The sequence below is a fragment of the Falco biarmicus genome, chromosome 17, assembly GCF_023638135.1.
Source record: "Falco biarmicus isolate bFalBia1 chromosome 17, bFalBia1.pri, whole genome shotgun sequence".
NCBI classification, from domain to species: Eukaryota; Metazoa; Chordata; class Aves; order Falconiformes; family Falconidae; genus Falco; species Falco biarmicus.
The window spans coordinates 4,634,358-4,649,716 of NC_079304.1; the positions used below are offsets into that span (position 1 = coordinate 4,634,358).

Here is a 15,359-nt window from a genome sequence, read left to right on the forward strand (position 1 = left end):
GTCACGTGAGTCAATTAGTTAATTATGAACCTTGGTGTGCTGTTAACATGTCCTGTAACACTGCAGCAGTTTTGATGAGTACATCTTAGCCAGCAGAGTTAGATAAATAACTACCGTACCAGTCAGATCTGGCATGCAATGTTCTTCTAAAGAATTGTTTAATGAAGATAAACTATTTTCACAGGTAGACTTGAAGCAGGTGGAATCCCTGTGGCTGGTTAATCTGCCTAACAAAGTAATATTACTTAATTTATACCAATTACTGTTCTTGCCTACAATTAACCTGCTGGCCACAATGCAGATTACTAATCAGAATCTTTTTGCCTTTTAAAACTTGGACTCTGGGATCTGAGGACAACGACCTTCAGTTTATGTTCTTGAGCTGCTGCACTTAAAACTACAGCTCAAACTACTTTCACACAGCTCAAGTCAGGAGCTGGAAACTGTAGCACAATGTCATCCTCAGAGTGGGCTTGCCACAGGACAGAAAGGGGAAAGTTGCACGTTTCACAGGCATGTCCTGCCAGGACTCCTCTGGCATAAGCTGAACATGCAAACTTGGCCTCACGCTCCCCATGGCTGTGCTGCTCTATTTGCATACACGTTTCCACAGGCCTGGCTACAAACGCAGCTGCTATTCAGATCTCTGACTGCGAAACTCTTTGCAGAGTCAGGGCTCACCTGAAGAGCCATTGGTGCTCTCTGCACACTCTTCCCCCTCTCACCTCCATCCCACATGACTGTGCCTCTCTGGATTGACAAACTCTGCGCAAATCTTACCTTCTTTGGCCTTTCGTGGTGGGATACATGCTTCTCTTGAGCAGGGGATGTGGATCGGCTCCTTCTTCCAGCGATGAAGGAGCTACCTCCAGAGTGACGTGAGGTCTTCTGAGGTAAGTGGGGAAGGGGACAGTAGTTGGAGAACCGGAGAGAGAAAGAGAGAGAGGAAACAGTGTTACAGAGTTCAGCTTTCACTGTTACAGTGAGCAAAGTTAACAGTAAATAGTTTGTCTACCACATGCAGAACCAAACACTTCTTGTACCCGATGCCCAGCCTGATTCCTAACATGCCAACCCCAGTGGATACCGTATGAGTGGGCTTACGAACAGCATGTAGATCTAACTCCCCAAATCCTTGGCTCTTGGTGGCCCATGCTTACTGACACTTGTACAAGAAAGGCACAGCTGCTAAGAGATCATTCTGTACACAAGATAAATGGTAGCAGCAATGTGGTTCAGTCCTCCTGAACAGCACTGTCCAGCTCTCAGTTCTGCGTGGGGCGTGGAAGGATGCCCTGTTCTCAGGCTCCAGGCACCAGCAGAAGTCCTGCTATCTATCTCAGCATCAGTAAAACTTGATACAGAGCTATGCTTGTGTCAGATACTGAGGGTACCTGAAGGGCAGGGAAGGTGTCCTCCAGTTTGACTTTGATGGGAAGCTCAAGACATCAGTCACTGTATGTGACAGCACTGATAAGCAGGAAGGAAAGTGGAAAAGGCCAGCAACAAAGGAGCCACTGAGACATAAAGCTGTAGCTAGAGGATCAAGTTTCCTTTTTGCTGGAGGGGGGAGAGCAGGTGTCTACTAATTATGCAGAACAGGAAAAGGGTTCCTCTCTTTCCTCTCAGTACTGTAATTAATAGGGGGAAGTCCTTTGCCCCAAATATTCCTCAAACAGTGAATGACTCCATGTCTCTTCTGGGCTACCTCTGTCCTCAGGCAGAAGGTCTGGCTGCTCTGTGTTACCCTGCTCCCCAGGGTGCCTGAGCTATACCCCTGACTCCCTGGAGCACTGAACACCATGGCTGCTCCCCTTTCTTGGGACTTATCTTTCAGCTGTACAGGGAAGCCAAAACAGATGGGAAGAATTCAACCCCTAGTTTTGAAAATGAAAAAAAAAAGATGCTACAGAAATGCAAAATAGAAATGAATCTTTATTTCTAAGTGACTCTGACCGAATGGCTGAAAACGGAATCAGGCTGCAGACCTTGATTTTGTCTTCTTGGCATTTCTTACCGCTCTGAGCACAGGCACAGCCTAGGATGAAGACAACGCCTTTCATGTGACAAAAAATCTCCATTGCAGGGATGAAGAAACTCACCATTTTATTGAAGTGGTACTTGCAGTAGCCACAGTATTTGACATTGTCAACTTCTAGGACTTCCTCTTCACATAAGAGGCCGGCCATCTGGGCACTGAAATACATGCAATTAGAAGGAGGATAAAGCAAACTGTACAGCCAGACCACATATCCCATCGAAGGGAAAAAGAATAGTTCAGGATACCCAGGCAGGGTCTTGAAGTTTCCTATTCTGCTTGGCACATAGTATGCACAGAGAGAGGAAAAAAGTTCAGACTATTTTTAAATCACATTAAGATCTATAAAATTGTCAGTACTTTTCTCCCAGATTGTCTTGCAATTTTTATTTTAATTAAGGGAGGCCTGAGAGACGAGTAACAATTCCCACAAAAGATGTATCATGAGCAAGGAACCTATGCGAAGCTGGGAATCTCCCTGTTGTGCCAATAGGTGATGTTGTTTTCAGGCTGCAAGGATATCAGCCCTTAAAAACACATCATCTAGATGATACTCTTGCTTGTGCTCTGCTGGAGAAGGAACATTCCTGGGTTGTGACTCATCTCTTCTCTTCTTGGATTCCACACAGTCTTAGGGAAATCCCCAGCCTTAGTTCCCAGCAGGGAAGGCTCACTGCTGGGGAAGTTCCCCCCACAAACTGAGCAAGGATGAGATACCCCTTGCACAAAATAAAACCAGGGTGATTAGCCCAACTCCCCACATCACCCATTTAATGCAATCTCAAAACCATAGCACAAAAACCAACAGCGGGGGTTATTCTTGGGGTGATGCTGTGGGGAACTCACCAGGTGACATGGAAAGCTTGTCGGCAGCCGTGTCGGTTACAGGCCATGCATGCTCCAGAGGCTGCTTTGCTCTCCCTGCCCTGCTCTTCACAGATGTAGCAGGTCTGCAAAATAAAAAAAAAACAACAACAAAAACACAAAAGGGAAAGTGCTCACTCAAAGAGGCAGACAAAATATCTACTTTGCTTTCACTGTTCACCAGGAGGCAAAGCCTTCAAGAACTAATAACTCTGTGTCCAGTCATCTCCCTCCTATAACAAGAGCTCTGGGTTATTTCTCAGTGGCATGCACAGAACTCATACATCTTGTTTTTCTCCCCAAATAACAACTGTGCCAGATCAAAATGTGCAGTAATCGACATGCAGCTCCAAGGTGGAGATTGCCCAAGTTGCAGGGAGTTGGGGAAGAGAGAAACGGAGGACCAAAAAGTTATTTGCAAGAACAGGGATGTACTTTGTTAGTTATTTTTAAAGGAACCCGAGTACCTGAACATTAAAATAATTTCAACAGGAGATGTGGTAGAATAAGATGACCCAAAAAAGCCAAGGCAAGTGACAGCATGAGAAAGACGTGGCCTCACCTTGTTGAAGCGGTCATGGGGTACATACTGCAGGACAATTGGCTCCATGGTGAGCACGTTGGCAAACTGCACCTCTGGGATGTATAAAGCACAGACGACATGGGCCCACCCTGGGGAAGCAAACCAGACAGAGAGTGGATATTCACATGGTGCGACCCAAAAGAGTCTTAAACTCAGACAGGGCTGCAGGCAAGCATGGGAGGGAGAGAAGGAAGAGAGCACAGGAAGGGAGCCAACTTAAGGTAGATCTTAGATTTGAAATACTGCTTGTTGTAACTTGGTTAGGAATCAAATCCTTTGTGGGTGAAAGATAGACAGATACCACCTCCACATTAAATAAGAAAGCAGATAGTTCTTTGGGAAGAGAACTGTACAACGCTCACTGCTCTTAAAAGCACCCCCTCAGGACTTGAGACCCAGAGTTGAAGACCTAACCAAGCCCATGAAAAACATCCAAGCAGTAAATGATGCTGATGGGACAGGTTTGACGTGTAGTCCCATGCCACTGGAAACAAAGCTCCCTTTATTGGCTGTTATCAACGGCTAAAGAGGGCTCTTTTTCAGCAAGCCAAGTTAGATTAAAATCTAAGTCCACCAAGACACTTCCCAAATCAAATGTGTAAGTTGAAATTCCATCTGGTCAGGACAGAACTGAGAAAGTTTGAAGGTCAGGAGCCTTTGGGTGCTGATCCATACCGGTAAAGATACTGCACTGGAAGGATTTAGCTAGAATTAGGATGGATTCACCTGGGCAGGCAGAACCAAACTCTGTGCTTACAGAATGATGCAGCATTGTTAGTGCTTGGGCCATGTAATTCTGTACAGTGGCTTGGCTGTAACATTTCTTGTGCTTGTCTACACAGACCTGACCAAACCATGTAATAACACGTCTGGAAAAATGCTATGTTATTATAAAACAATCCCCCAACACAATGTTTGCGCATATTGCACTAAGGCTCTTGGCACTTTAAGACCAGCTCTAACAGATGCTTCTACAAAATATCCTGGACTTAGTGTATCTTCTCTAGACAGGGGATCTATCAGAATAAAGACCTCCTTGCCTAATTTAACTCTTTCTGTATTAAGGTAAGTGGCAGGTAGGTACAGAAGCCTTTATGAAAAATAAGGTTTTGATCTATACAGCCAGCAGCATCAATAGCTACAGGCTCTGACAACTGAAATCAGCCTCCACAGTACTTCACAGCACCAGAGGCTGAGAACCATCAATGATGAGCAGATAAGTCCTGCAGAGAAAAACATCTTGACTGCATCCTGGTCCCTGCCCTCAGATGAGATCACAAGGCTGAGGCTCTGTTAACTTGAGGATCACACTGCTGCTGTGCAAGCGCGCAGCAAGTAACTCTGCAACTTCCACATTTCTGTAAACAATGCCAGATCATGCACCAACTGCTGCGAGGTTAAACTCAAGAAACTGCACATTTCAGGGGCTGCTTTGATGCCAGCCAGAGGACAGGCAGGTTCCCCCCTCACAAGGAAAGGTCTTCTCACCACGGGGGGTGCAGAGAGTGAAGTTTTCTAAGAAACAGGCAAAGTGTTTTCATTCCTCTGGAGCCTCCAGCCTTCCCTTTCTGGTGACATAGGCTCAGAAATGAATTATTTTACTCCTGGGACGGTTGCCGAGTCCCCAGAGGCTCTGCATGACATACCCGGCTCTGCGCAGAGGTACTCACCTCCGTTGTCGGTCCGTTTCAGGGCTCCATCTTTGTGGGGACACAGTTCACATCTCTTGAAATTAAGCAGAAACAACAAGTTTAATCTAATTCCCAGGGGCACAGGGCCAGAAAAGAGATGATTCATTTACAACATGGTTATGAAAGATGGAGCTGCGTTCAAAGAGAGGAAGTGGAAGAAGGGCTGAGAGCGGCTTGGGTGCAAAAAAGATACTCTGACACAGCTCAATATCGTCCTGTTTGAGGGGATGTATTTAAAGCCTCAGCCCAAGAGCCACAGGACTACAAGCGAACTTTGACTTTCACGGGGCTTTTTAAGATAAAAGTTTTAGACTTTGCGGTTGGGGAGTAAGACTGAAAACCATGACTCAGAGAGCAGAAGGCAAATAAAATGAAGCCATTATCTATCTTTGCCTCTTTCCGTCCTTCCTTCTCTTTTTCTCTTGCGATATTTTTTCCAGTCTCATGAGAGGCAGGTGAGGCTGCCGTGACGTTTTTGCTGGTGGGGCGTGTGGGGTCATGGCTAGCCTGGCCCTAATGGCTGGCACTGGTCAGTGGGCACCCTGCCTGCTCCCAGCCCCAGCTTGGGGGTGGCTGAGGTATGATGGAGAAGGCATGAGGGGAGCATTTGCACCGGCAAGCCCCTGCCATCCAGAAGGATGGAGAAGCTCCCTCAGCACCATCATGTTGGGCAGGAGGCTGCAGGCCTGGCGCCATGATGGGCCTTGCCATGCCCAGTCACTAATGGCTGCTTTTGGGGAAAACCATGAGGGGGGACACGCTGCCTCCTCCAGCGGGGGCCAGCGGCCACAGGGCAATGGGAGACAAGCCCTCTCACGCCAGGGCCCAAGGGCAGCGAGGCCTGCAAGGCCAGCGGCAGCCCAAACCTGCCAAGGGGCCTCCCTCATGGCGGGAACAGGCCTTACCCCCCGCCATGACACCCGGGGAGGGAGAGGCATGGGGAGGGTCTGGCCAGGCAGGGCGGCAAGAGCCGGGGGAACACAGAATGGCCCTTGGTGCCGTTCCTCACCTCACAAATGTCACCTAATGTCAGCCTTGCCCAGCCTCACCGGCTCTGCCCTGGCCACAACGCCCTTGTGAAGTGCTGGGGAAAGATGGGGTGTGGGCGCGGGGGCACCTCACACGTGGGGGAACACACTCCAGCCCCAAGGGCTCCCCCCGGGCCCAGCTGCCCAAAAACAGTCGCTGCCTTCTCATAGCATCACTCAGGGAAAAACATCTACATGCTTTTTGTTTTCTTTGATTTTAAAAAAGGCCTGAGAATCCAGGAGGCACAATCCTTTTCCCTCCCTGGTAGAAACTACTGTTTTGTTAAAAACCCCAAACAACAAAACAAAAAACCAACACCCCCACCCCCTGATTTTCTGTGAAAAACCTGCTTCGCCAGAAAGTTTTGAGATGAGGTGCCTGGTGTGAAAGCAAGATGCGCTGCCATGAGCCTGCACTTCAGGGGCAGGTGCCCCACGCTGTGAAAAACACCGACGTATCGAGCAAAAACTGGCCACAAGCAAAAGCGCCTGCCACCAAACAGCCCCCCAGGACCTTCCAACAAAGGCGGTTTTCCTCCAGCAAGATTTCCTCTGCTGAAATGTTGCCTCCTGGGCCAACGGGCTTAATAAATAGGATTGCAATGCCACGGGCAGCAGGGAGGCTCGGCCCGATGCTCCGGAGCTTTTCCTGGGAGTCGAGCGTGCCGGGCTGTCAAACGGGCACCTTCGGCAAGCACGAAATCCCTGTGATAACGTATAAATAAGAGATGAGGGGACAAAGCCCATCTCACTTTCCCGGCAACTTCGTTGGAAATACGGATGGACGACCGCAGGAGGTTTCCCACTGCTCCTGGTTAGGTCCAGGCTGCCGGAGGGCTGGAGAGCTGCTCTCCCAATTACTGTGGAAAGCCCGGCAGAGCCGAGACAGAAGAACTGGGTTAACCCAGACACTGTAATAAGAAATTTGCACTTGAAAAGGCCCCTCCGCTCTCCCCTCCACCCCTCAGATCAAAGCGGCTCTCCCACCATGCGATTAGCAAAGCTCTGATTGTAACAAGAGGGGTTAACAGCTCCATCGGCCCCACACAAGACTTTTAATAGCCCTGCCTCGAAATGACAGCTAAAGCCTTCACATGATCCCTCACATGAGTGCCCTCTGGCCATTGCAGCTCACCGGGCTTCCTAGACAATTTGATTACAAAGTGGAGGGGCTTTCAGTTGCTTACTCTAAGCACAATAGCGTCCACAGCATCCTTTAGGGACCTGAGCATCTGAGGAGGGGTTAGAGCAGGGATTAGCCCTACCTCTGCCTTTTATTCAACCTGCACGGGCCCAGGCAGTCTCCAGGATTTTTATTTCAACTCTGGAAAAACAGCAGAGCTCGGTTGATTTAAACCAGGTTGTGATGGGTAAGGTTAGAGCTCCTGACCTCCTGGGGCTTCTAACTTCAGGATCCACCACCAAGTGACTACACCTGCCGACTGAAAGCGAGGAGTCCTGAGCTCTCTTTCCATCGCTGAAGAGGGGATGGAGTCCATTTCTCCAGAGAAGAGGCACAGAAATCAGGAAACCGTGTTTTAAAGCACCCACTAAGGAGCGCTGTAAGCTCCGTGCCTCCAAATCTCACTTTCAAAGCAAAACTATCAATATTTAGCCAACAAATATATTTGTTATGGACAAAGCTTGCAAACTGGTTTAAGATTCTTCTGTGAAGGCAGATGTGGGAAGAACATTGCTGTTTTTCAAAGGAGTTTGCCACGCAGTCATTATGAAAGAAATACAAATATCAATTCATCCTGCTGCTGTTGTCAATGTATTTTGAACTCAAATAGCAGCATCTCTCTTTCCAAGATCCTCAAGACAGTGTCTGCAGGCTGATAATGCCCTTTTTACACAGGCAGAGAGGTGCAGTGAAACCCCAGGGCAGTGGAAGAGTCATACCCTCCAGCCTCACTGGACCAGAGACCCCAAATCCAAAGTGCTTTAGTAGCAGAGCCATGCACAGATCTCGCAAGACCTGACTCATTTCCCTTACTCTGATCATGCTGTTCCCTACATCAAAGAACTAGATTCTTTTTAAGTATTTACCCATCTGCGTGTCTGTTGCTATGACTGCTGGTGTTTAACTGAAAAGGTGAGGGATTTAGATAGGAAATCACCCCCAGCTCTGCTTAGGAAGGAAGATTATCACTGTTCAGTTATTATAGTAGCAGGGCTGAATGCCACAGAACTGAATGGCATGACTGAAGCCCACCACGCATTGTCTACCAGATTTCACTGAAGGCGAGTTAAGTACGGAGCCACCTGCGGGGGTATTGTTTTCTTGATACCTTGGAGGCAGTTTGGAGCATGAAATGTGCAAGTGAAAAGCTACAGTCCTTGCAAGGAGCACAGGTGAGGAGGACTTGTGCGTACATGTATTACTACAGCTTACACTGAACCGTAGCTGAGGCTGAAGAGTTTCTCTCTGCCTGCATGGTTGGGAGAGCCGGGGGAAGGAGGCCCATGAAATCCAAATTCCTGTCTTTGCTACAAAACTATCTGCAGGATGTAAAACTGCTCAAAGACACATTTGATCTTCTTTACTGCAGTGCACATAAAAGCAGCATCGTACAATGGGAAAAGAGCTCAGGTCTGAAAGTCTGGTCTTGTTTACACTCCCACTTCCAATGAGGAATGAGTTAATGCAATGTAGAAAGCATGGTACAGATACCTAATTCCCCCATTCGCTCATCTTTGCCAAGCTCTTCGCCCATCTGTGAAACAGATTAAACTTTTGTACTGCCGCACGCGGAGCGCCCAGCTGAGAAGGAGCACGCCATTTGCTCAGGCCTGCACAGATCTGCAGATTCAGAGGTCACCTACACCAGCTTTGCTAGGTGTGTACTTTACAAAAGGTTTAGCTAAACCAGTTCAGAAGGCGGTGCAGGCACTAATAGATATTGTTTGTGCTGCCTGAGGTCACCTGCATGTAAAGAAAGCCCAAGTTTAATTTAAACCCATCTTTAAAGAAGCAAAAGGGGGGGGGAAGCTATCCCAGATTTACCGCACAGTAAAAGCAGCATTCATGGCATAACTAACACATTAAGGATCTACACCCCAGTGCCTCAGCAGCTGGTTGGTGCAGCCCTATCTGATAAGGGCTGACCTGGGAAGTTACTGCAGAGTAGCTGGTGTGCTATAAACTCACAGCCTAGTTTACTGCACAAATAACGCTGCCACACAGACCTAAGAGGCAGTGCTGGCCTGCTTGTTTCCACTTTCCTGCTTCACCGGGAAATGCCAGAATTAATTAAGAACATTTGTAAAGTGTTCTATACCGCTAAATTCCTACTTAGACAGAAACTAAACCCTGATCCACCTTCCTGTCATTTTCTCTGCCATTTTATAAACTCAGAGGACTTTATGCAGGAGGCTGCTGCTGCCAGCGAGGTACGAATGCCAATCCATCCTGTCAGTCAGCACGGGGAGTTTGACAGCACAGCAGCATCTCAGGTGATGCCAGCTTTCCCCCACTCCAAAACTTCCCGAGGAGCTGAATAGAAAAAGCAGCAGGGAAACCACCTCTTAGAAGAATGCCAAGGTTTTTTTAAGAAGATTGAGGTCTCTAGACTCAAAAATTTTCACACTGATAACTTGCTTAAAAGCACCTCTGGCAGCATTCTCATCGAATGCTACTAGCATTGTATAAAATGCTATTTGGTACAATTATTCCTATTGTATAAACAAGATATAGCAGGTTACAGGCAGAGCTGGGACTGCAATCACAGTAGTGCTGAAATGCCAGGTTCTGTCACTTTTGACAGGGGATGACACTGGTTCCAGCACAGGCACAAAGGGCATCCAACAAACCTATCTAGTGTAAACACAAGTGTGCTGCGTACTCACCACCCTGGCGGCTCTCTCTTGGGATTCACATTTCCGACAGAACCAGGGTCCGGTGGGAACCTGGACAATTCCATAGCAAGCTGGAAGAAAAGCAAAGAGAGTTCATTAGACCATCCTTAAATCGACTGTTTCACTTCTCAGGTATATATAGAAGTTTGCCAGAGCTGTTGTCGGTTAGAGACAGGTGACAAAACCAAAAATTACATCTACACCGCATTTTATTCCCCTTTCTAGTTTCCATAACTAGCAACAGCAGACAGCCTTTCACAAGAGGTCTGGTGTGACGTATTTACTCAAGTTTTCAAACAAGCTCATGCCTGGTATGAAAAATTCCTGTGAAAATCTGGAAGAAAAGCTTCCAAGACCAGTGAATTCAGGCTTTTTTGGACTAGTCCTGGGAACAGTTTCTGTGTTAATACAAATCTCCAGCTGATAACCCAACAAAACTGCTGGGTTTATCCAGCTATCCCCTGCATCCCTCTTACTTTCTACATCACTACTGATGCTCTCAGGGTCTCCCTCTGCAAGCTGAAGCTCCCACTTCTTAAAAATTAGCCTCCTTCTCTGATGGGGCAATATTGCTTGAAGACTATTCACCACCTTCGGCAATATTCTCCCTCTAACTGTCCAAGGATAGTCTTTGTGAGCTCCAAATGAAGCACTTCTGACCCTGAAAGGGCTCTTAGCCACCATGCAGGCAGCTTTAAAACAACAGAGGATGGTAAAGATAGGGGTAAGAAGTAACACTATGCATCTCAGATGAGGGTATAGGAGTCTCCTAGGAAAGAACAAATTGTATCTTCCTAATTCCACCTTCAAATGCAAGCTGGCGGTTGGAATGGAATCCCAGTCACTCCAGACATTTGAAACTAGGTTGGACAAAGCATCTGAAAATATCCTGCTGGAAGCAATCCTGTGATGTTCCCTGGGGGATGGACCAGACACGACCCGCAATAGGTTCTTTCCATCTCTCTAATGTCTATTATTCCACATCAGCCAGGAAAACAAAAGCAATTGTAGAGTTAAACGGAAAGAGCTGACTGCAAGATGAGCCAAGGCATACGCATAAGAAAATAGAAACTACATGAAAGCAATGACTGAGGAGCCTGCCTTGGGTCCATCTTTAGCAGTGGGCTTAGGGCCAAAAGCAAGCACTCAGCTGGAGCCAGCGCGAGCTCCTGTGCCCACTGCTTCAAAAAGGAAGAAAACAAGGAAGAAAACAAGGAAGAAAACAAGGAAGAAAACAAGGAAGAAAACAAGGAAGAAAACAAGGAAGAAAACAAGGAAGAAAACAAGGAAGAAAACAAGGAAGAAAACAAGGAAGAAAACAAGGAAGAAAACAAGGAAGAAAACAAGGAAGAAAACAAGGAAGAAAACAAGGAAGAAAACAAGGAAGAAAACAAGGAAGAAAACAAGGAAGAAAACAAGGAAGAAAACAAGGAAGAAAACAAGGAAGAAAACAAGGAAGAAAACAAGGAAGAAAACAAGGAAGAAAACAAGGAAGAAAACAAGGAAGAAAACAAGGAAGAAAACAAGGAAGAAAACAAGGAAGAAAACAAGGAAGAAAACAAGGAAGAAAACAAGGAAGAAAACAAGGAAGAAAACAAGGAAGAAAACAAGGAAGAAAACAAGGAAGAAAACAAGGAAGAAAACAAGGAAGAAAACAAGGAAGAAAACAAGGAAGAAAACAAGGAAGAAAACAAGGAAGAAAACAAGGAAGAAAACAAGGAAGAAAACAAGGAAGAAAACAAGGAAGAAAACAAGGAAGAAAACAAGGAAGAAAACAAGGAAGAAAACAAGGAAGAAAACAGAACATAAGCATGGCAGAGTTGAAAACATGATTTGTAAATGTTCTTAACTATGTTATCAGACTCTCCATTCCCAACTAGATGTCTTGGTTAACATTTTGAGGTTTTTACTGGAAAAGTAAGATTTCTAAGCATCGTCACAGTAACGGTACTGATATTCCTAAGCACCAGCCCTAATGTGCAGCTGTAATGTAACTTCAAAAAAAATACAGGGTTTGTTCACCCGTACAATCATTTCAAAAGGTAACTTTGGTTTTGTGGATATTCAAGCAGTGCAAAGAGATACCAAACCCAGTGTGTGATTGCACAGAATGAGCCTAGATGACCCAGATGATCCCCTACAGTGGTTTGTTTCTATTTAAGAAATAAAAGCCTACCAAAGCACCACACTAGTGCTAGGTTTCTGAGCAGGCTTTAAAAAGCGGGGTGAAGAACATCTACTACACACTGCTACGCTCCTTATGAATTATTACATCCCAAAGGACTCTTACAAGACCTAAATAGACAGTTGTGTTTTCCAAACACACGAGCAGTGCCCTCTCGGAGACTTTGATAACATATTCCAACTCTACCAAAACAACGCTACACGCCCGCTTCCCGGTTGCTGCAGCAAACACATCCAGCCTCCGTACCTGCCCGGGTCTAAAACGAGGCACCCTAAAAGAATAAAAGCAATCCACGTTTGAAATTGTTCTTGCCAGCAAACAGAAGTGTTTATAATAATCTTGGGAGCGAGCATACGGATGCCTATGCCCTTTCTCTCCAAACAAGAGAGCGATGAAGAAACCGATTCTCGAGCATGGGGGTTGATAGATAATGGGAAGAAGGGAAGACATCAAGCAGGAAAATTAAAATAGCGAGCAGCATCCTTCCAGAGAGACCCTCACCCTGCCAGGTCCCTCCAAGGCACACTGGAGAGGTTGCCTGATGACAGGAGCCACCCGAGCATCACCTCCACCGAAGAGAACCCCCCTGCGAGCTTCACCTCCTCACTGTAACTCCCCTTTAGTCACCTGGTTGGAAGCGACTCCTTACTAAAACTGAGTACGGAGACACCGAACATCCGAAAAGCAAAAAGCCAGCCCTGCGCCTGACAGCAGGCAGAGCGGGGACATTGGCAGCTGGAGCCGGGAGTGTGGATGGAGACATCGAGGGAGGGATTGTGCAGGAAGAGGCTGGAGATGTGCTGGGAGATGGAGGGATAATAATAGATGGAAAAACAGACATGCCAGATGAGACCAGAAACCTTCGTGTTATTCAAAACAAACCAACCAGGATAACCACCGGGCCCTTCTGCTGGATGCGAATGAAAGCAAATACATCTTTAATTTTTTTTTAATTTTTTTTTTAATTTTTTCTTGTTGTTCGAAGACCCGAGGACAAACTTTCCAGCCCGATACCGTGCGGTAGGGGCGTGCTCCAAGTCATTTAAAATGTAAATAGCCCGTCTCTCTGGGAGGCGAAGGCTGCCTTCCTCCCCGCCGGGGGGGCAGCTTCGGGCCCCGCCGCCCCCGGGGGGTTACCCGGGGCCATGTGCGGCGCCGGGCCGAGCCGAGGGCACCGGACCCCCGGGGGCGGTTAGGGGGTCCTCAGCTCGGCCCGGGGCTCGCCAGCCCGCCCTTCCCGGGCCACCGGAGTGTGTGGGGGGGTGGCAAACGGGCGACCCCTCCCCCGTCCCCGCCGCGGAAGGAAGCAGCCGACGGTCCCTACCGACTGCCGGTAACGGGCACCCCCCCCCGAGCCCCGGGAGGTGCGTGCCCTCCCCCCCGCCCCGGGGGGTGCAGCTGATGGCCAACTCCGCTCCCCCCCCCTCGCCCCCGGCACCCGGCGCCGCTCCCCCTCCCCGGTTCCTCCGCCGAGCCAGGCCAGCGGCGACACCGTTATTTTGAACAATAGGGATAAAACAAAGCCCCGCCGCCCCCGCACCCCCCCGGCCTCCCCGGGGCTCCCGGCTGGGGTGGGGGGGGGGGGCCCGGCCCGGCGCTGCCCCGGGGCTGGCGGCGGGGCCGGGCCGGGGCTTACCTTGGTGCACCGCCACATTGCAGCCGTGCCCGTCGCAGTACACCAGCGGGTTCTCCGCCCAGCCCCGCTCATCAGAACAGACACAGCAGCCTCCCACCATCTCCTTCATACTTCCATGAGGGTTTCCTTCCCCCCCCGCCTCCCTCTACGCACACACTCCTCCCTCCTCCCTCCTCCTCCCTCCTCCCTCCTCCTCCTCCTCCTCCTCTCCTCCTCCGCGCTCCCCCCTCCCCGCTCGCAGCCTGCCTTTCACACGGCCGCCCCGAAAGGGGCTCGGGGGGTCCGACCCCCCGGGGCGGCGGCGCGGAGCCGGGCGGTGCTCGGGGAGGGGGGGCCGGGGGCGGCGCGCCCCCCGCCCCGCACGCTCACCCCGCGCCCATGCACACGCACACGCACACACACAGACACACACAGAGCCCCCCCCCCCCCCAGCCCCCCCCCCCCCCCCCCCCACACACACACACAATCATGGCTGCGCCGCCCGCACTCTCCTATAAAATTTGAGGTTCAAGGATTGCAGGCTGGCTGGGTCGGGTGCATTTCTCCGTGCGTGTGAGATTAATTTTTTTTTTTTTTTTACCCCCCCCTCCGGCTGCTTTATGCTGCATCTTGCTCGATGGTTTTGTTCGCTCCCCCCCCCTTCCCCTTTTCCCGTTCCCCTCCCCAGCAAACCGAGCAGGAATCCGAGTGTGCACCCGTGTGTGCAAACCGCTGGATGCTTGCCCGAGCCAGTCAACATGGATCGCTTCGGAGGGATGAGTTGGGACCGTTCCGCAAATCCCATTATCTCCGCAATTCCTCTCTGACAGCTCGGGGCTCCGCGAGCGCCACCGCCTGTCCCGCTCCCCCGGGCTCCTCGGGAGCAGGTTTTAACCCCTTGACACCCGTTTTGTTGTCTTTGCATGGAAGGAGGAAAAAATGCTCCCTTGGAGGTTGATGCCCAGCAAGACAAGGGCCAGAAATCGGCTGGAAACCAGTCCAAAGGAATGATTCTAAAGTACAGGGAGTAATTCTGTGTGTGGGATTGCACCTGCAAGTCCCGTAACTCCCTGTGGTGTCGTGGGGCTGCTCGAGGAACAGCCCTTTCTTGGACGGCTCACCCAGAACAGACAAGGAGAAATGAGGAAACCCCAAGCATGGCTCACAAAAATAATTAAATCTTAGAAAAAAGGCCTAGGGGGAAGCCAAAGGATTCATGTAATGCTTTCCTACGGCTTCCAGCTCTACCTGACACAGAGCAGCTCCGGAGGGACAGAGCCCAGGTCTCCTGATCTCCCGTGGAGGTCCTCACCCAGTCCCCCCCGCTGTCCTCATGAGAACAAGCTAGTGCCTGATGCCAGACTGGGCAAAGAAGATGTGACACCAAAGACTTTTTGGCCTGCACTGGTAAAGAAAAGTATGTCCTCTTAAGTCTCTGTGCTGTTAAGGAGGGCTTTTTGTGGGGCTGGTGGAGGAATGGTACACAGCAACTTTGAT

General features: G+C 49.1%; 1 protein-coding gene across 5 annotated transcripts in view; it reads right to left on the minus strand.

Moving 5' to 3' along the window:
- Nucleotides 1-15,006, minus strand: part of MLLT6 (MLLT6, PHD finger containing) — a 46,770-nt gene extending 31,764 nt beyond the window's left edge. The window contains exons 1-7 of one of the 5 annotated variants that reach the window (XM_056362208.1): nucleotides 14,556-15,006; nucleotides 10,054-10,133; nucleotides 5,156-5,210; nucleotides 3,465-3,574; nucleotides 2,885-2,988; nucleotides 2,103-2,196; nucleotides 781-885 (exon numbers count right to left, since the gene is read on the minus strand). In XM_056362208.1, coding sequence (XP_056218183.1) covers nucleotides 781-885; nucleotides 2,103-2,196; nucleotides 2,885-2,988; nucleotides 3,465-3,574; nucleotides 5,156-5,210; nucleotides 10,054-10,133; nucleotides 14,556-14,787 — 780 coding nt within the window. In that variant the 5' untranslated portion in view covers nucleotides 14,788-15,006. Of the gene's footprint in view, nucleotides 1-780; nucleotides 889-2,102; nucleotides 2,197-2,884; nucleotides 2,989-3,464; nucleotides 3,575-5,155; nucleotides 5,211-10,053; nucleotides 10,134-12,748; nucleotides 13,607-13,883; nucleotides 14,035-14,555 lie in introns of those variants that run through there. The other 4 variants (XM_056362207.1, XM_056362212.1, XM_056362209.1 and 1 more) reach the window with 4 other exon arrangements.
- Between the last annotated feature and the right edge of the window lie 353 nt (nucleotides 15,007-15,359).